This window comes from Sciurus carolinensis, chromosome 3 (assembly GCF_902686445.1).
Source record: "Sciurus carolinensis chromosome 3, mSciCar1.2, whole genome shotgun sequence".
NCBI lineage: Eukaryota > Metazoa > Chordata > Mammalia > Rodentia > Sciuridae > Sciurus > Sciurus carolinensis.
The window spans coordinates 34529285-34551377 of record NC_062215.1 but is presented as its reverse complement, the minus strand read 5'-3'; the positions used below and the strand labels follow the sequence as shown (position 1 = coordinate 34551377).

The 22093-nt window shown below is 35.2% G+C and overlaps 1 protein-coding gene across 1 annotated transcript in view; it reads right to left on the bottom strand.

The window, feature by feature from the left end:
* Nucleotides 1-22093, bottom strand: part of Med13 (mediator complex subunit 13) — a 95205-nt gene that overhangs the window by 72124 nt on the left and 988 nt on the right. The window contains 2 exon segments of the mRNA XM_047543132.1: nt 11117-11285; nt 20233-20467. Coding sequence (XP_047399088.1) covers nt 11117-11285; nt 20233-20467 — 404 coding nt within the window.

Here is a 22093-nt window from a genome sequence, read left to right as displayed (position 1 = left end):
GTGGAAAGTGCTATAACAAAAATCAAATACAGTGGGCCTAGTGGTACATGCCTATAATCCTAGAGACCTGGGAGGCTAAGGCAGGAAGATCACAAGTTCAAGGCCTGCCTCAGCAATTTAGTGAGGCACTAAGCAACTTAGCAAGACCCTGTCTCCAACAGTAAAAAGTTATAGCTCAGTGGTTAAGCATCCCTGGGTTCCATCTCTGGTACCAAAAAATAATAATAATCAAGTACAGTATGCAATGAGAATGTTTTAAAAGACCCACCTACTGAAATTTTTAATTCCTAGGGGGAAAAATTATTCTGATATCCTACATTGCCTTACATCAACACACTCCAATATCCATTACTTCTCTGACCTCACCTCTCACTAGTATTCCTCTGAAACTTCCCTTCTAACACTGGCCTTCCTGCTGTTCCTTAAATATAGCAGACCTTGCCAGGCATGTGGCACACACATGTAAACTCAAGAGACTGAGGCAGGAAGACCACAAGTTCAAGGTCAGTCTCAGTAACTACTTAGTGAGACCATCAGTAACCTGACCAGACCTGGTCTCAAAATTTAAAAAGGGGGGAAGGGGTGGCTTCTTACCTACTGGTTTTTGGCCTTAGCTAAATTTACCCTCTTCAGGTGTTTGGTCAAATGATTTTTTTGGTCAAATGACAAGCATTTCACTGATGACTCTAAATTGTTCCCGGTGCCACTTCCAGGATTTGTTTTGGCTAAAGAAATTACCACCATCATATAAACATAGTTTATTTCTCATAGTACTCCCAGAATATAAACTCTATTAGAAGAGACAGTTTGTCTCCTTCCTTCTGTATCTACAATATGCCCTTGACGGAAGATGATAATGACACAAAGGTACACACTAAATACTATAGAAATACAGTCCAGATATGAACTACTTATTTTTATTTTTTTCCCTCACTTCCTACTTTCAACAAATCTACCACCAACTCCTACAGATACTAGGTCTTAAATATCTATGTTTTTTAAGGTCCGAATAACTGCTAAAATGTTCCAATTAATCTCCTAGCCTCACACTCCTGCTAGTGATTTTTCTTTTTGTTTTATTTTGTGGAATTAGGGATTGATCCCAGGGGCACTCTACCACTGAGTCATATCCCCAGCCCTTTAGATATCATTTTATTTGAAAAGTATTTTGGGCCAGGAATGGTGGCACATGCCTGTACTCCCAGCTATTCAGGAGGCTGAGACATTAGGATCACAAGTTCAAGGCTGGCCTGGGTAACTTAGTGAGACACTGTCTCAAAATAAAAAGCAAAACAAAATGGAGATGTAGCTCAGTGGCAGAACACCCAGGGTTCAATCCCACTATAGTAATTAAAAAAAAAAAAAAAAAAACTAATACAGAAATTGGTAGCAAAGTTATCACCATAACAAAAACCCAAATCTAAGTATGGAGCATTGGCTTTACAACCAATGGTAGGTGACAAGAAATACAGAACACTAGAAAAATGGCAAGAAAACTATTATGACATGTTGGAAAATGGGGTCATGTTACTTAGAGGAGGGCTAGGGGCCTAAAGTAGTAGAGCGCTTGACTAGCACGTGTGAGGCACTGAGTTTGATCCTTAGCACCACACAAAAATAAATAAAATAAAGGTATTGTGTTACAGGAAAAAAAAAAGTGCTTAAAGGAGGGCTGGAGGGAAGAGTAGCTCAGTGGTAGAGCACTTTGACTAGCATGCTCAAGGCCCTGGGTTCAATCCCAAGCTAGGGGGCACAGGGGCAACAATGATGATGGACCCCCATGTTACATAAAGGAGAAATATTTTGTAGAAATAATTCTATAAGGTAGGAAATGCCTACTTAACATATTTACAAAGATCAAAAGATCAAAATTTAAATCGGGCCTGGCACAACAGCACATGTCTGTAATCCCAGCAACTGAGAAGGCTAAGGCAGGAGGATCAAAAGTTAAGGCCAGCTTCAGCAATTTAGCAAGGCCCTAAGCAACTAAGTAAAACACTGTCTTAAAAATAAAAAGGGCTGGAAATGTAGCTCAATGGTAAAGTATCTCTGAGTTCAATGCCCAGTGCAGCCAGCCTCCAAAAAAGGTTGTGATCAGTTATACATTTTTTTTTTTTTTTTTTTTTTTTGGTGCTGGGGATTGAATTCAGGACCTTGTGCATGCAAGCGAGGCAAGCACTCTACCAACTGAGCTATATCCCCAGCCCTGATTAGCTGAAGTAAGTAAGTAAGCACTAGCCAGGCATGGTGGAGCATATGTATAATCCCAGCTACTCAGGAGGCAGGAAGATCACAAGTAGGAAACCAGCCTGGGCAACTTAGCAAGACCCTCAGCTACTTAGCAAGACCCTATCTCCAAACAGACTGGGGATAGAGTTCAGTGCTAAATCCCCAGTACCAAAAAAAAAAAAAAAAAAAAAAAAAAAAGTGAAATCTGGGATGGCTTAGTAGCAAGGCACATGCTTTCCATGCATGAAGCCCAGAGTTTGATCCTAACACCACAAAAAATTTAAAAGAAAAACAAGATTCTTAATACCCTTTATTAACAACACCAGACATGATTCTTTGTTTTTTTCTTTTAGTTATGGGTGGAGCTTTTATTTTATTTATTTATATGCAGTGCTTAGAATCAAACCCAGTGCCTCACACGTGCTAGACAAGTGCTCAGCTACAACTCTAGCCCCAGACATGATTCCTGATACTGTTGAAACATTAAGATTTGGTTTTTTCTACTGCATGCAAGCCTCCACACATTTCTTTTTTTCAATGAAGTATCTCATAAATAATCACCTATGTAACTAATTTTTACTATATATGGGAATGCATAGCCATACTTCTGGTTTTTTTTTTTTTTTTTTTAATTTCTTTTATTTTTGGTACCAGGGATTAAACCAAACTGAGGGGTGCTTAACCCTTGAACCACATCCACAGCTCTTTTTATTTTTTATTTTGAGACTGGGCCTCACTAAACTGCTGAGGCTAGCCTCGAACTTGCAATCCTCCAGCTTCAGCCTATGGAGTTGCTGGGATTACAGGTGTGTGCCACCATACCCAGTCATACTTCTGCTTTTAGGTGTCCTCTTTTGTGATACAATTCTATAATTAAAGCTGAGTCACAGTAAAAAAAAAATACATAATAATTTCTAAATAGCATTTTTGTCTTAGCAAACCATTAATGTTTAATTTCTTAGAGCAACATGCCCATCATGCTCTTTGTATGTATTGACATAAATAGAAACCAACTTTCAAAGGATTTTCTCTCAACTATAAAAAAAAGGATGAGAGCCTATAAGACAGAATGATAAAGAATGAATAAAAAAATTTCAACTGGTTACAATAACTATGCATTTTTCAATATGAAAAGCAATTATAGATTTTAGACTGTAGAACACTTGAATATGTCTTGGTAGAGTGGTCAAATCTTTCAAAAGTAGGAAGGAGAACTAGTAAATAAAAATGAGTATGCCAAAGAAGATATTTATTAAGGAAAGATTAATATTAGGGATCAAGTAAGTATACTATAGAAATGACTATGAAAACTATGTCCTCACTAATTGAAGAGCAAATTTTAAAATGTAGGCTGTAAATACTCCCAAGAATATTTGCAAATATAAGCAATAACCTCAACAGTCTCATGTTCTTTAGCCTTAAAAGACAAAAAGGCTAGGAGACCTTAATTTTATATCTTCACATCTACTGCTCCTTTAATCAGAACCACAGTTCTTTTCTTTTCTTTCTTTTTTTTTTTTTTTTTGGGTGCTGGGGATCGAACCCAGGGCCTTATGCTTGCAAGGTAAGCACTCTACCGACTGAGCTATCTCCCCAGCCCCCAGAACCACAGTTCTTAAAAATACTGTTTTCAAGTCAGGCATGGTAGTACACATTTATAATCAAACTACTCTGGAGGATTACAAGTTCAATGCAGCTCAGTAGTTGAGTGTTTGCTTATAATCTCCAGTACTGTCCCCAAAACAAAACACAAAAAATAAAAACTCTGCTTTCATTTCATAGAAGAAACATCTATTTATTTATTTATTTATTTATTTATTTTTGGTACTGGGGAATCAAAAGGTCACTTTACCACTGAATACATCCCAGACCTTTTTATTTTGAGATGTGGTCTCACTAAATTGTTTAGGTCTCACTAAATTGTTGCTGAGGCTAGACTCAAACTTTCTAACCTCCTCCCTCATTCTACCAAGTCAGTGGGAAATAGAAGAAATTTTAAATAAGAAAATGGAAAGGATTCAAAATGGATTTTTCTCATGACAAAAAAAAAAAAGTAAATATGCTAAAATTTAGTTTCCTAAGCAAGCAGTACAATACGGGAAATGTTTAAAAGAAATACATTAACTACTCATAAATCTTATTTAGGAAAACAAAATTACGAAGATCATATTTTAACTTTCCCAACAGTCTTTCCAGATGTCCAATGAGCACTTGATTAACTTTTTGAACTAAAAATAAAAATTTGGCTGTCTGATATAAAATTTGACTCAAAAGAGGTCTTTTGAAAAATACTCCCCCCCTTTTCTTTTGGTACAAGGGATTGAATTCAGGGGCACTCAACCACTGAGTCACATCTCCAGCCCTATCTTATATTTTATTTAGAGATACGGTTTCACTGAGTTGCTTAGCATCTTGCCACCACTGCTAAGGCTGGCTTGGAATTCAAGATCCTCCTGCCTCAGACTCCCAAGCCACAGGCGAGCATCACAGTGCCAGGTCTGACATTTTTATATTAAAGGCAATATTCTAGTCAGAATGTTATCAAAGAATTTTAGGTTAATACTGACATAATAAATTCAGAATGGCTTTTCTTTCAGGGAGAAATATTAACATTTATAACATCATCCCATGAAGAATGGTCCTTAGCACTTAAAAAAAGTAAAATTAAAACAAGTAGTGGGACATGGTGGCGCACACCTGTAATCCCAGAAACATGGGAGGCTGAGGCAGGAAGATGGCAGATTTAAGGTCAGCCTCAGCAATTTAGTGACATACTGCCTCAAAATAAAAACTAAAAAGAACTGCAGATATAGTACAAAGGTACAGCACTGCTGGGTCACCAATACCAAAAAAAAAAAAAAGAAAGAAAGAAACTCGAATACATGATAAATATACCACAATGAATACAGCTTTTACTAATTAAAATATTAAAAATAGCAGGAGGATTGGTCAAGTAAAACAAGCAAGTGCATCAGGAGGAAAGGGAAAGTACAGGAAATGAGAATGGTCAAATTATGTTATGTGCATGTAAAAACGCAGCATACAATTCCTACTATTATGTATAATTATAATGCATCAATTTTTAAAAAACAACAAAAATATATGTAACCTCAATAACAATCTAAGGTACTGTTAGCTACCATGAAAGACTGTAGAAATTACTACTCTTTTCCAGGAGTTTATATATAACATCTAGAACAAAAAATGTACAAATGAGGCAGAATTTTACAAACAAGACCTGAACACACAATGATGTACTGGAATGTTCCTGGAAAGCATTAACATGTTAAATCTGATCATGCAAATCCAAATGATTTAACCACCACAAAGAAATGCCATTGGCCACAAGTATTATGACGGTACTTCAGAAATGTGATACATGATAATCTTGTTGACAGCCAATATAGACAAACCAATATAGACAATAGACAATAGATCATGCAGGGGAAGGGCAGATAAAAGATGTGTCAAGACTGAAGTAACTTACACCTAACTCAGTAGAGCATGGGTACTTTTAGAGGTTCTCCTGCCTCTAAACTCAAAATACCCTCAACAATTCCAGGAAGATTTGAAGACCAACAGGTATATCTTTCACCAATAAACACTACCAAGTTCAGTTAGGCTTAAAGTCCTAGAATCACATTGTTACTAGTCAATATATCAATTTAACTACTGATGATTTGAAACGTCATCAGTCCAAATTGAGATCCAGTCAGGATAAAACACAAGCTAGGAATTCAAAGACTCAGTACAAAATTAATATCTTCTGTATATTTAATTACACATGCTGAAATATTTTAGATATACTGTATTAAAGAAAATATTAAAATTACTTTCACCTGAATTTTGATTATTTTTGTTTTACTTTTAACCACCTGGCAGAAAATTTAAAATGACATATGTGGCTTATACCATATTTTTATTGAACAGTGCTACTCTGGAAGACAACAGAAGAAATAAGTCCTTAAAAAACAATAGCAGTAGCTCTCAGCTTCTCTGTAAGTTCATGTTTTTAGAGAAACCCAATCAAAGGACACCCTAAAGCTACTAACAGCTACTAATACTTTTGCAGTACATTTTTACATCTCATGGCACTTTTTTTTTTTCCTAGCAGTACTGGGGACTGAAGCCAGGGGTGCTCTACCACTGACAGACTCAGATTGATTGATTGATTATTTATTTATTTATTTATTTTTCCCCCTGCAGTACTGGGATTGAACCCAGGACCTTGTGCTTGCAAGGCAAGCACTCTACCAACTGAGCTATATCCCCAGACCCCTTTTTATTTTTTATCTTGAGACAGGGTCTTGCTAAATTGCTGAGGACCTCAATAAACTACTGATCTGGTTTTGAATTAATAATTCTCTTGCCTCAGCCTTCATTTTGGGATTAAAAGAGTGTGTCACTGTGCCAGGACCATGGTGTTTATTTTTAATTAATTTTGGAGATCAGGAGATAATATAAAAGCCAAAGGTTAGGCAGAAGTTAAATACACCTTTATGTGTGAAATTTAAAGGCATATTCTTTCACCCACTGTCTTTAAAACAAAAATAAAAACACTTGGTCGCTCTTGCTCAGAACGACCTGCTCTCAATCTCAAGCATGTACTCTTGCTTCCTGTTTAATAAAATCTCCTTGCTGTCACAAAAAATAAATAAAACCTTGACCAACTTCTTAATGAAGCACAAATACGTTAATTATAAATATAAGGGCTCTGGTATAGAGACCATCTAAAAGAACTTCCTCCAATGACAGAAATGTCCTGTACCTTCAATACCCAAAACAAAAGCCATTAGTCACACAACAAGCACTTGAAAAGCAGTTTGCAAAATTGAGGGTTTTTGTTTGTTTGTTTGTTTTTTCCCCCAGAATTGGGGATTTAACCCAGGGTCTTGTGCATGCTAAGCAAGCACTGTACCACTGAGTTACATCCCTATCCCTAATTTCAAGTGAAATTTAAAACACCACAAGTGGCTAGTGGACAAATTAGCACAAGTCTAAAACATTTTTTTTTTTTGCACTACTGAGGACTGACCCAGGGCCTTGAGCATACTAGGTTGTAGTAGTAGTACTGTACTACTGAGTTACATTACCACTACTAATTTCAATTAACTGAATTTCAAGAGCCACAAGTGGCTAGGAGCTACTAAGTACTGGCAGCACAAATCTAAATTATCTTTGTGCGGGGTTGAGAGAAAGAGGATTAGGATTGAACTCAGGGGCTCTATATTTTGCAACTCTTTATATTTTATTATTATTTATTTATTTATTTATTATTTGCAGTTACTAAGAATTGAACCCAGGAGTGCTTTATCACTTAACTACATCTCTGGTTCTTATTTTTTTATTTAGATAGGGTCTTGCTAAGTTTCCCAGGCTGCCCTCAAACATGTCATTAGGCATGTTGGTAGACAGGAACCTCTCAGCCTCCCAAGTAGCTACTAGGATTACAGATGCATGCCACTAGGCTAAATAACACTTTTTTTCTATAAAGATCCACATACAGCTCAGACAGAGATGTAGATCAGTGGTAGAGCACCTGACTATCATGTATAAGGCCCTGGGTTTGACCCTCAGCACTGTAAAAAAATAAAATTAAAAAGATCCCAAATATATATTTCAAGCTAAGTATCTTTGGTTTTGTAGGCCATCTGTCTCTGACATAGTTATTCAACTCTGCTACAGTCTTTTGAGCACTTTTAAGGTAGGCTAAGGCCAGGCAAGGTGGAACACATCTTTAAACTCAGCTACATGAGGAGGCTGAGGTAGAAGAGTTGAGAATCTGAGGCCAAACTGGGCAAAAGAGCAAGACCCTGTCTCAATAAACAAATAAAGACTATCGTTACAATAAAATAGGCTAAGCTAAATTACAATATTCAGTAGGTTTAATCCATTTTGACATATTTTCATTTATAATGTTTTATTAGGACAAAATTCCATCATAAGCGAGAAGCATCTGCAAAATAGAACACCTATAATTAATATACTGTAATAAGTTATGTGAATAAGGTTCTCTAGTTTCTTATTGTACTTTCATCTTTTCACCTAAAGAAAGCACTTTATGGCTTCTCTTTGGCATATCTGAATGGTTCCACTCTTTCATTTTCATACTTAGGGGCCATTAAAAGTAAAACAAGGGTTATTTGAATACAAGCACATGACAAGTGATCTGATAACTAAACAGGCTACTAAAGGACTGAGTGGGTAGCGTATACAGCATGAATATGCTGGACAAAGGAATGATTCAGGTTCCGGGCAGGACGAGTGGGACTGCACAAATTTTACCATATTACTCAGAATGATGCACAATTTAAAAAACTTATGGATTATTTATTTCTGGAATTTTCCATTTAACATTTTCATACCTCGGTTGGCTGTGCATAACAAAAACCACAAGCAAATTAAACTGTGGAAGAGGAAGTACTGTCTATGGTAGACATTGCTACCTGCCTACCCAACATCCACATTCCCTCATTCTTTGCCCATTCCCCTTTTATTCTTACTAAGAAAACTCCCATATTGTTCAGAGTGGTTATTTATTTTTCCAAATAAAAGGTACTTGTTTCTCTTAATATGGCCAATGATACATCAGGTTTCCAGAAACTAAACTTCTCTTTGTCCTCCTCTTCTACATGGCATGTATTGTCAGGTATGAAGGTTCAATATCCACTGGGACTATGAGGATGAAGCTAAAGGGTCAAGAATGTCCCAGCAGAAGACTACAAGGAACCTTGTATCCTTGATAACATTACTGAACAGATACACCAGAATAATCTCCCTCCAGATCCTTGCTACCTGCCATGTAAGCAGGTACATAAGTTTTCCTCTTATTTGCAGAATGCGTTCCTAACTTGTATAATTATTTTAACAATAAATTTATCAATTATCAGAGGGGAAAAAAAGAATTTTTATATTTCCAAGATTATATACTCATCCAGTCAACTAAAAGAAAAGCTTGAAAAAACACCAGGTGTACATGAAATGATGTACATATATAATCATAACCAAATGTTTACTTCGTGACCTCTCATTTGGAAAGACAAATTCCCTCAAGTTTCTCTACTTGTCGCTGGTTCATCTCAAAGCCTCACTAATTCAACAACTGCTTAGGACTGAATCTTCTAACAGACTTTCATATTATTCAAATCACAGGGAAATGTAGTAACTTGAAACTTTTAATTGCACAAGAAAAAGAGAGTATCTATCTTAAAGTCTTCTATGCCTCCATCTGCTAATGAGTGACATAAATTTGCCCAATTCCAAGTTCAAGAAAATTACAAACTCTCCAAAAGTGAATGACTTAATTTTGACAGAGTATTGTACCTGTATTTTATTCCCAGAAACATTGAAAAAGATACTTCCATGCATAAACCTGTTTCTTGGTACATTTCTTTTCATCTTCCCCTGCCTCCCCACACTTGTACTGAACCCAAGCACTGTAGCAATGAAGTACATCCACTACTCTATTTCTGAGACGGTCTCACTAAGTTGCAAAGGCTGGCCTGGAATTGGCAATCCTCCTACCTCAGCCTACTGAACTGCTGGGATTACAAGTATATACCACATGCCCAGCTTCTTTTCATCCTACATTTTATCAACCCAAATCAAATTCAGTCCACTCTTAATACTTAAAACACAGCCTATTCCCACAGTAAGAAAATGTGGTATACATACACAATGGAGTTTAATTGATCCATAAAGAAGAATGGAATTATGTCATTTGCAGGAAAATGGATGGAACTTGAGAGCATTATGCTAAGTGAAATAAGTCAAACTCAGAAAGTTAAGGGTTGTGTATTTTCTCTCATATGTGGAAGCTAGAGAGGAAAAAGGAAAAGAAAGGTGAGGGGAATCTCATGAAAATGAGAGACCAGCAGAGTAGAGGGGAGAAAGAGAGAAGAGGAAGAGGAACAAAAGGAGGAGGAGGAAGAGTAGGAGAAGAGAGAGAAGGAGGGGGAGGGGAATACAAAGCGTGGGGGAATATTAAAGACCAAATTATGTTCATTCTGGTTTTTTGGGTTTTTTTTTTCCCTTTGTTTGGTACTGAGGACTGACCCCAGGTGCACTTTACCACTGTGCTACATACCCAGTCTTTTTATTTTTCTTTTGAGACAGGGACTCACTAAGTTGCTGAGGGCATCACTATGCTATTGATGTTGGCCTCGAACTTGGGATCCTCCTGTTCAACCTCCCAAATCACTGGGATTACAGGGGTGCACTACCACACCCAGTCCAAGTCACATTGTCATATTATAAGCATGTATGAATATGTAACAACAAATCCCACTAGTATGTATAATTATAATGCATTCTTTAAGAATATGGGGAAAATAAATAAAATTAAAAACTAAACAAACAAACAAAAAGACAATTCTTACAATGTATATGTAAAGGGGCAAGTGAAGGGGTCAACAAATGCTTGAGCCAGGCATGGTGGCATGTGCCAGTAGCCCAGCTGCTCAGAAAGCTGAGATGAGAAGATAATTTGAACCCAGGAGTTTGATTGAAACCAGCGTGGGCAACTTAATGAGACCCTGTCTCAAAAAAAACCTGCTAGGTGTAGTAGTACAGATCTATTATCCCAGCTACTAAGAATGCTGAGACGGGGATCACAAGTTCAAGGCCCATCTCAGGAACTTAGGGAAATGTAGCTCAGTGGCAAAGATCTATGCTGGCATTTGATGCTCTGAGATCAATCTCTAGCAGGGCAAAAAAAAAAAAAAAAAAAGGAAAAAGAGAAAAAAAATCGAATACTTAGAGTGCTTTGCTAAAGTTAACCTCCTGAACATGTGCATTAGATATTAGCTTGTTTTATTCTACATTCTCTGTAGTTATAAAAATTAACAAATCTAAAGAAATACAAAAAAAGTTAAATAAGACAGCTTACCTTTTATTTATAGGTTTTTCATCTTTTTCATAAGGCTTTACAAACCACTTGCCAATACGTACAAAGTTCCGGTTCATTAGACACCGTTCCAACAGATTGTGAACTGCTTTGAAAAGCAGAGTACGGCATTCATAGGAAAGTCCATTCTCCCACACTCCATCTTCCTCTTCTAAAAAAGAAACAAAGGAAGCAAAAAGTAAAGCAGTAAAAAAAAAAGGTTACAGTTTAAATTCTATATTCACAATCCCTACTCTACCTCAGAAAATTAAACTACAACACTCAATATATCTCTAGACATCAAATTTTTAGGTTTGAAAGTTACTCCCTAAGTAGAAAACCTAAGTGTCATGCATTCTATCATGCTGCCCAAAGATTATCTGCACAATGTAAAATATGGTAATGATACTATAAATATACTGACTTGATTTCTCTATCAATGAAAAGTACATCTGCTTGTATAATTTTGAAAATGTTAAACATTCTATGATGCCAATTTCTAAACTGGCTCACTTATTAGTTACCTTCTCCTAATTCTTCCAATTATTCAACCTGCCCCCACTCCCAAAAAAAAAAAAAAAAAAAAAAAAGCACTTGCCAATTAATAATTAAACTCAAAACATTTCACGTTCATTGACATTCTAATCCACAACTCAACTATAAAACTAAGTGACGATTAAAAAGAAAGTCACTGGCACAGAGCCTAACAAGCAATGCATTATCAGCTACCTTAGGTCTCATTTTAGGCAAATGATTTCCATGATTATTATTCAGTACAGGATCCTTTACTAAGGGAAGAAATTTAAAGATTTAAGACACTTCCGGCATGAAGTTAAAGCTATCCTCACTAACTATATAGTCTCAATTTTTGGTAGCAAATCTATTAATCACTCCAAGTTAACCTACCAAATAAATAAGTCATTTGGAGATAAGTTGGAATGTAGTTCAGAAAAAAATTTTTTCCCTCTATCCATTTCCTATCTACAACAAAGCATCCAATGAAACCCACTACATATAATCATAACACTTTAGCATTTTAAATTTTGCCATATTTCTAAATTGTTTAATTCAATATAATTAAATATCTTCCCTTTATAACTTTATAACTATTTCCTAAATATGGATCATCTTCATTCAACTAAGTAAAAATAAAATGAGATAACATTTATTATAAAAACACAATTACTGGGCTGGGGTTGTGGCTCAGTGGTAGAGTGATTGCCTCACATGAGTGAGGCCCTGGGTTCGATTCTCAGCACCATGTAAAAATATATAAAAATGAAGTCCATTGACAACTAAAAAATAAAAATAAAAATAAATGCATTTACTAACCTATAGAAGAATAACATACATTATGAGCTTTTGAATAAAAGAGATGTATTAAGAACAGCACATAGTATTCAGAGTTTATACAAGAAATGAGTATAATAAACATCAACTAAAAAGAATAATGTCAATGAACTTTAACTGCACTAGAAACTGTGCCACTACAAAGGTTAATGATGATTATGTATTGTTCTTTCAAGGGTTTCTTTCAAAGCAACTAACTGGTTTTTCTAAAAAATTAAGTTTTTCAAAAAGAAGCTTTAGAAAAATGACAATACTTGAGAGTTGGAAAAAAATGTTTAGACATTAGTAGTAAGCATTAACATCAAATAAGAAAACTTCTTCACATTCTATGGAAGAGACACTTATCAACTTCCATTTAAAGTTAAAATGCTTCCAGGTTTCATTGTATTAAAGAAAGTATTAGGCAAGGAAAAAAGGAAATTGGCACTCAGTGACTTTAATTAGTTAAAGGTCTAGATCATGAATTTCTGAGTTGTTGAGGAAAAAATCTTACTCTGCTTTCAACTTACTGAGGACCTTATTTAAAAATTAAATAGCTGTTAAAACTTTTACCTCAAATTATGACTTATTATTCCTAGAAATATATGTTTCAAATTCCAGTAATATTATGTAGGGAATATCTTCCATCTCTTAACCTCTTTATGATTTATTAAGTATCCTTTGTAATCATCTACCTCAAAAATCCCTACCTTCTAAGAAGTAACCATGGTTTTAACATTTGTCCTACACAAGCAGCCTGTTAACAGAAGTTTTTCTTAACTTTGGGTATGTTTTAAATCAAAGACCTAAGACACATAGTTGCTATTATACATATCAAAGTTATACAGTTGCTATAAACCTCAAATAAATTATCAATTTAAAACTTCAAAATGAATTTGCTTTATTTCCCAAAACAGAGTTGTGGTTCATGAAACACCTTTCCAACAGATTGTGAATTCCTTTGAAACAATTAAAAAATCTTTGGAACATTAAGTTATATATAAATTTTCACATAAAATTCTGAAAATGTTATAGTTTTAACTTAAAGAAATCCATTGCAGTCAAACTTGCAGCTAAATGATTTAAAGAGTACTAAATGTGGTTTAGGAAGCAATCAGTATTAATTTTAAAGCATTTCTCCTTCCCTACTCTGATTTTATCTAAAGAAACTCAGGCAAACTTAATGCCTTAAGGCGGGCATCTCGTGCCCCCCTCAATGCATACAATTCTCATTAATACTAAATAAACATTATACATAAAACAGAGGAGTAAAGCCCACCTGAAGGGGTTTTCCAAAGCCAACAAATCTCTGAAGTATATCTTCACCTACATGGCAAGTGACTAAGCAACCACTACGCTAAAGTAATAGAATTTCATTTTTTTGTTGCTAAAGTTCTAACAACACTCCATGAAAAGTTGAAGGCTTTTGATTTTGTTTTAAGGAGAGTGTCACTTAGAAACAAGAAGCCTACTGAGCCAAGTTTCTAATATTGTGATTTTGCAATAACCATAAGGTACTTTCTACCTGTACTCGCATATATAAAAGATGAAATGGTACAACCAACCCCCTAAGACATTAGAAATATGAACCTTACACTAAATAAAAGAGGTCCTTGAATCTCAACACCAGTATTATAATAGGAAGGAGAAGGAAAAGGGAACACATGGCAAATCTTTACTTAGCTCTTTTGAACTTAATCAGTCATACGCTAATGAAAAAAGTCTGCTTAATGCCTTTGTTTTCCTTCCCTTGTATCTGTATCCCATAGAAAATAGTTTTAATTGTTTTTAATAATTTTCCACTGCTATTAACATGTAACTTTTAAATCATCAGTGTCACTTGAAAATTTTTACAAAGCACTTATTTGCAGAATTTAACACAAAAATTCAAATGCTAAATTTGATTACCATGTTTTTTCTGAGGCTACAAATTATAGTGGTGTCAAAGTGTGTCACAGGCCATCAAAATAGTTCTCTATCAACAACAAAAATGCAAATCAAAACCAAAAAAGCTAATACACCCATTACTCATCGTTTTTCTCAAAACTGACATCTTTAAGTATCTCCATGATACCAACTGATTTTAAAAAGCAATCTCTTCCTACATAATGCTGCTAAACTATTAAAATATAATATACACTAATGAATACAGAAGGAACGGTTCAAAATTTAGCATGGTAGAAAAATACTATGTATTCCCCAAAAGAATAAAGAGAAATGTAATGTCTTATCAGTGTTTGTTTTGAACAATAATTTCTCATTCATAATCAATTCATTCAACAAATACTACCGAGTGCCTTCAGTTCACAGTACTATTTATTTATGGCAAAACCTAGACATTTTTAATTTAAAAACAGCCTGATATGTTGATTGTTATCTTTGGTTTGAATGTCTGATACACTTCCTTGCTTTTTCAAAAAGGACAGTCCTCACAAGAAATACAGTAAATGAAGTTACCACCTAAAAGACTAGCCAAATAAAGAACTGGGTCACAAGTAAATTCTACATTAGACATTAATGAATTAACTCTCTAGGTCACGTAAGGCACAAACAATTGTTTTTTAGTTTGGCTAGCACTAGATAACTACTATAGTTGGCTTCTGTTAAAAGCTGTCACATAGTTAAAGTCCACTATAATTAATATCCTTCAATAACAGCATCCAAAATTAAATTTGGAACAATGGCCTACTTAAAATTTGAGTTATATGCATTATGATGGAATTCTGATATAATAAGAATATTTGGATAGATTACTAAAATCCAGTATAGAGACCCCAAGAACTAGGAAAAAGAAGAAATATTTTTAGAGCTGATTGGGTCTGTTTTTTAGTTCTCAAACTGCCATTTTCCTCTGAGAGCCTCATCACAGCTAACTTGGGAGTAGTTTTGTTTTTAAGGGGAAGAAAAAAGCCAATGAGAACAGCAATTCCAAAAGAGTTAGGATACAAGTTGAATGTACTGACATGTTTTGTGATTCCAACTATGCAGGAGGTTGAGGTAGGAGAGCCTCAAATTTGAGGACAGCCTGCACAACATAATGATAATCCATCTCCAAAAAAAAAAAAGAGAGAGAAGTAGAATAAAAGTACAGAGAAAACTGTTCTTCAAGGACAAACAAATGAAAATGGAACAATCTTGCTTTGCAGTACACTTGAAAGAACCAATCGGTGCTGCCTACTAGAGATTTTTGACTGGAGGACTAGAGCTAAGATTTTCCCACGACCAATTTTATAGTTTTCCCCCAAAATTGCACAACCATTAAATAAAATTTGCTGCCTGTGACTCGGGAGGCTGAGGCAGGAGGAGTCCAATCAAGGCCAGTCTCAGCAATCAGGCACCCCTGAGTTCAATCCCTGGTACCAAAAAAAAAAAAAAAAATCTTTTTGCTACAAAATTTAATTAAAATTTATGTTCGGTTTTCAAATACAGGAAATTTTTTTTCTGAACAAATATCTTTCTGGAATATTGTAGTTAGACTAAAACTAGACAGAACAAATCCTAATTCAAAAATCATCTGATCTTAATACAAATTACTTTGCTCAACAGTACAGACGACTGCTGCAAAATGAGTGAGGGTTTAAAGTATGCATAAAATCAGATTTGGTATGCTGTAACTAATCTTTACTAATTAGCAATGAGTTTATATTCTATTTCTACACATCAGTTAAACTTGAAAGGAAGATGACTCAAATAAGTGCTAAGTGACATGAGAATATGAAATTAACATGTACTTTGTTTTGGAACCTGACTAGATTCCTCAGAACTGCCAAAATGTAGCAGTCTAGCTAGCATGCTACAACAGACAAAGAACATTAGATAAAAATAAAGGAAACCCAGATGAAGCACAGAGATACCTTAGTTAATAATAAAGCATCAATATTGGTTCATTAGTTGTGAAAAATACATCATTCTAATATAGATATTAACAATAAAGTAAACTGAGTTACACAGAAACTCTATACTCCCTTTATGAATTTTATGTAAATATAACCTTTATAACTTTTATTTAAATATAAAACTATCTTAAAAGTTTATTTTTTAAAATATACTATGGGTGACAGAAGATAACAAGGGGGTTAAGCAACTGAACATTTCGGTTAGAAAAACAGAGTTCTATGGGCTGGGGTCAAGTCTCAGTGGTACAGCGCCTGTCTGACACATGTGAGGCACTGGGTTCAATTCTTAGCGCCATGTAAAAATAAATTGTATTGTGTATATCTAAAACTAAAAAAGTATTTAAAAAAGAAAAACTGAGAATTCTAGTCTTCTTTGCAAAAAGAAATAACTTCCCTTCTCCCCACCAAAAGAAAAAAAGAGTAAGTATCATCACCGTAATCACAAACATTTCAGTAACAAGATGTGTTAGGTGCTGAACCAAACAGAAGGACTCTGCCTGTGAAGAGCAGGCTCAAGCTAAATTAATCAGCTTTTTAGTTGCCACCTGGGTCCTTCCAGTTCCCCTTTCCTCAGTGCTACACCTCCACTTGGAACTCAGAATTGCCTCCTGCAGCTGATACCACTCCTACTGTCCAGCTGCTCTCTTCTCAGGGGAGCTTAAAAGAAGGGAATACAGTGCCACATATGGAAAGAAATGAAAAAAGGTGAGAGAGAGAGAGAGAGAGAGACAGAGACACACACACACACACACACACACACACACACAAAGGGGGGGTGGGGGAAGAGACTGACTAATTACCCCAAAAGGGAGGCAGACAATGTCCCTGGAGGGGGAAAAAAAAGGGGGGGGGGCAAGATAAATATACTCCATCTGCAAAGAGATTATTATTAAGATATGTTTGATTTAAGTAACAACATTCTAAAGTAAATGACAGGTTAAAACAAACAAAAAAAGCTAAAATATAAATACCACTGAATATGTAAACTGTAATAGTACAGGACAGGCTTTGGAACAGTAAATATGTTCACATACTATTCTTAATTGTATTTGGTTTTACTATTTCAATCATTTCCACTTTGATAGATTTTAAAAGTTATTTACTATTTAACAGCATTCAGCAAAATCTGACAACTAAAATTTAATCTCCCCCAATTGCTTTCAACACATTCAAGGATCAATATCTATCTTACAGTATGGGTGTTAGTTTAAAAAATTATGCTAAAATCCTAAGTTAACTAAAGAAGAAATTTTTAAAACTGTAATCCAGTTTCATTACAGAAATCACAGCTGACTGATGATAAAAAAACCCAGAAGGACAATGTCTGCACACTGCAGTGTTTTAACAGCCTACATGGAAACAGCTCACATTTAACCTTTTTTTATTTATTTGTATGTGGTGCTGAGAATCGAACCCAGTACCTCACACGTCAGGTTAAGCGCTATACCACTGAGCCACAATCCCAGACTCACATTTAACTTTAACAGGCTTTTCACTTTTAAAATTTAGTAACTAAACACTATACATCAAAAAGTATCTTCGATTCCACAAAATGTATATCATGATTTTTTTTTTTTTTTTTTAAGGTTTGTTCAGATGTTCTCTCAACTTAAAGGCCAAAACCCACAAATCAGCATTACAGTTGTTTGGGTTGTATGTGTGTCTGTTACTGGAGATTGAACCTAGGACCTCATACAAGCTAGCCAAGTGCCCAATCACTGAGCTATACACTCTTGGCCAACTGTTCGGAGATTTACAATGTTAACAGACTATCCATAAACTATTAGAGACTTTTAATATTAATAGACTACTATAAAGTATTGATAAACTGTAATTTTGGATAATTCAAAGTTGTTGATAATAGTGTAATGCTGCTGGGGATGTTGCTCAGTGGTACAGCACTTGCCAAGAATGCATGAGGCCCTGGGTTCAAGTCCCAGCATCACAAAAAACAAACAAAAACTTTCCACACATTTTAGTCAAGTGACTTTTTTAATGATCACTTAGAGATCAAAATAACTCACATATGCCCAAGTCAATGAAAGAAAAAGGAAATTGGTAGGCTTAGCTTTTGGCATAAAAATCAGGAAGCATCATCTTGCTAAAAACTACTAGGAATTTTAAATCCTGATGTATATGTATCATAGATGTATATATACACATATACAAACTTATCATTTTACATATTTAGAACTGTTTACTTAAAACCAGGTTTAGATGCTGGTAGGTCATCTTAGGAAAGCTAGAAAAGTTGAAAAGCTTTATCATAAAAGAACTGCAAACACTCTCAAAAATAGGAACACTGAAAAATGTTTTCATGAGAAGGTAAAAAGCAATCATCGAAATAAACAAATATAACACACACATTCCTGAACAAATATTGGAGCCAGGCACAGTGGCACATTGGCTCAGGAAGCTGAGGCAGGAGGACTACAAGTTGAAAACCAGTCTCAGAAACTAAAATATAAAAAAGGGCTGGGGATGTGGCTCATTGGTTAAGTGCCCCTACGTTTAATTCTTGGTACAAAAAAAAAAAAAAAAAAAAAATTGGTTTTACTAAGGACTAGTTCAAGATACAGACACCTGAACTACATCTCATTTCAAAATACAACAAATCCTACAGGTCAGACAATAACAGAAATCTTCAGAGTGCTCAATTTCAAATAAGAATGCTTTTTAAAAATGATCTAAAATTAGTTAAGACATAACTTTCCTATATTCATAAATGAATACACCACCAGTGAAACTCCACATCATGTACAACCATAAGAATGGGATTCTAATTAGAATAAGTTATACTCCATGTATGTATAATACGTCAAAACACTCTTCAGTCATGTATATCTAAAAATACATTAAAAAATAAATAAATGATCTAAGAATCCTAAATTTAACTGTTAAAAATCATTACTGAATTAGCTGGCTGAAATATTTCACTTCTTGAAGTAATCAACTAATCATTTACATTTCTATCATCAAATATTCAGTTAACAGACTCTTACAGTCTAAAGTAAACACAAGTCTCAGTAATTACATGAACAGAGCTATGGTTTTTCTTTCTAAAGTAGCATTTGGTCCTAAAAGTTGAGAAAATAAGAAATAAGAAGAAAGTGATCACTGATTTGCTCACAAAATTATCTGTGTAATCTTCTAGATTATGACCTTCTGTCCTATAAAAGCTAAACAAGTTAGCACTTGTCTCATTATCTTTGATGTAACAGTATCTAAAAGAGTCACTTTCCAAAAATAACAAAATTAACATATTCCTTCACAAGCAAATAACAATAACAAAATAACTATATATCTTGAAAAATACACCAGAAGAAGCTACATTTCTAGATACTCCTAAAACGTCTCCATGTTCATGCAAAAGAGAGCAGTGGCAGAATTGACTCCAAATTGAGTTACACTTGGCTTCAAAAGTACTATATAACTATGTTAAAAACTTTATGTTCCTGGATTCAATGTTTCTTAGGTTAATATAACATGCCTTCTTTGGGCCCTAACCATCTGTGAGAAATTAAGGAAGGAAGCTATGTGATGGAAGGAGAAAGTTATTCAAAGCTTAAAAAGTCTCCCATATGACTGAGGGTATAGATCAGTGCTATACCACTTACCTAGGATGCAGGAAGCCTTGGGTCAATCCCCAGGGCAGGGGAAAAATAAATAAAGCCTCCCATAACACACAGAACGATTCAAATAAAATATTGGTAAAATGCAACGTAAAGCTGTATTTTTATCTGGCTTTGTTATCTAACACTGGTGTACCCAGACACGTGCACACACACACACACACACACATAAAGAACACCTTAATTTGTAATACAAACAGTATTTTGGGAAAAGTATATGGTGTTGTTAAATCATTGGCTAAAAATAATAAATTATTTTCACCTGATAAGTCATGGTGAATAAGATCAGCAAAATTGGGGTCTTCACCCCACCAAAATATCCACAACTCTCTTCTTCCAGGTCTTTGATCTCGCCGCCAAACACCAAGTACATCTGCCTTAAGACAGCGACTAAAACTGCTCAAAATGGGGTCTTCTTCTGTCACCGGAAACAGAATAGGGGCAGAAGTTGGACCTTGCCATACATATCTTTTCCATTTAATTCCTGTCAAGTCAGCCTAAAGAAAAGAAAGTATGATTTTTTATTACTGCACATTCCCTCAAAGTCAAATAGCATTCAATACGAAGTCCCCGATTTCATTAAGACATTAAAATTTTTCAATGCATGCTTAAGACACTGAAAGCAGATTATGACCAACAATAAACCTTTAAATAATTCCAATAATTCGACAACCAAGAATTTAAGGAAAAAACAAAAAGTTAAAAATTAACACCAACATGCCACTGAACAGCACAACAAACACAATGTGTCTCAAGAGGAACATTAAATAAAAATATGTACTTTAATACTGCACAGAGTATATATTTCCTCTGTCTTAAATTCTAACCTAACTGGTCACATTTGTTTCTTGGCATCAAACTTCGCACCAACAATTAATTCTTACACTCATCATTCCAGGTTTACAGAAGTCATGGCTTTAAAGAAAAAAGACATCTGAATAATTCCTTTAAAAAAGCCCTGGTAATTCTTCACTCACACACCTCTTCAGGAAAAGTCAAATAGCTGCTCCCAAAGAACTGTCATATTTGTGTTAGTCTATCTTCCAAGAACCTGATCCTAAAAGTACCAAAAATAGATCCGGGTCGGTGAAGACAGAAATGTTAAACCTGCTCTGTCTTATTACATCTGAAGAGATGCTGATTAATAAATCAAGAAAACTAACATTTTATAATAGGTTAAGTGCATTGAAGATCTCCATTTAGCATCATGAAAGAAATTCATCAAAGCGAATTCAACAACTTAACTTAAAAAGAAAAAGCATAAGCTGCCAAAAATGAAACTGCTGATACATGACTGGCAGTTTACACTTGCCGACTACTTGAGCTCCGCCCACTTCGCTTACCTATCATATACTCTTAATATTTCTCACAGCACAGGAAAAATTTTTTAAAAAGTCACTCAAACTTTTAAGTCATTGACGAAGCTGATCTATGGCCCAATTCTGGACTTGATATTTGCAACAGCTGGCACTTTTGAAAGTCTTCTAACTGTTGGATGTTACTAAACCTGGAGCAACCTACACAACTGTAATCCCTGCATCCAGCTTCCCCAGACTTTTCATTCCAATAAAACAGGGAGCAGTCTGCTGAAAATATTCTTTAACAGGCAAAACAGACAAATATAGAAACGTTTGGTGCAAAACCACTGCACCTCCTCCATTAGTCCCCTCCACTTTCACAAAAACATAATGTTCTAATAAAAGCAAGATGGCTTGAAATTGTCAAAATGGCAAACTGTTTTCAAAGTTTAAAAAGAAAACATGAAATGGCATCTACTGGTTTTTACACAAAAATCTGAAGTCACCAAGGAAGGCACTAACTCGGGATTAGTTTGACTCACACAAAAATACATAAAACGAAAGGTTTTGAACGCATAAATCCCGGGGTCCTATTTATTGGGGGAAACCAAATCACCAGGATAAGGTCGGAAGACAGCGAAGTAAACGCAACCATCTAAAGTGTGCAGAAGCGTACACAGTCAACAGGGAGAAAAGCGAGAGTTAAGCAAGAAACAGGGAAATGTTAGTGTCCTGCCAGATAAGGAATCCAAGTTGAAGACAAGACTACCGTGGGGGGGCGGGGGAGACCGAAACAGAAAAAAAGCCAGCGCTCCTCCAGCAGAG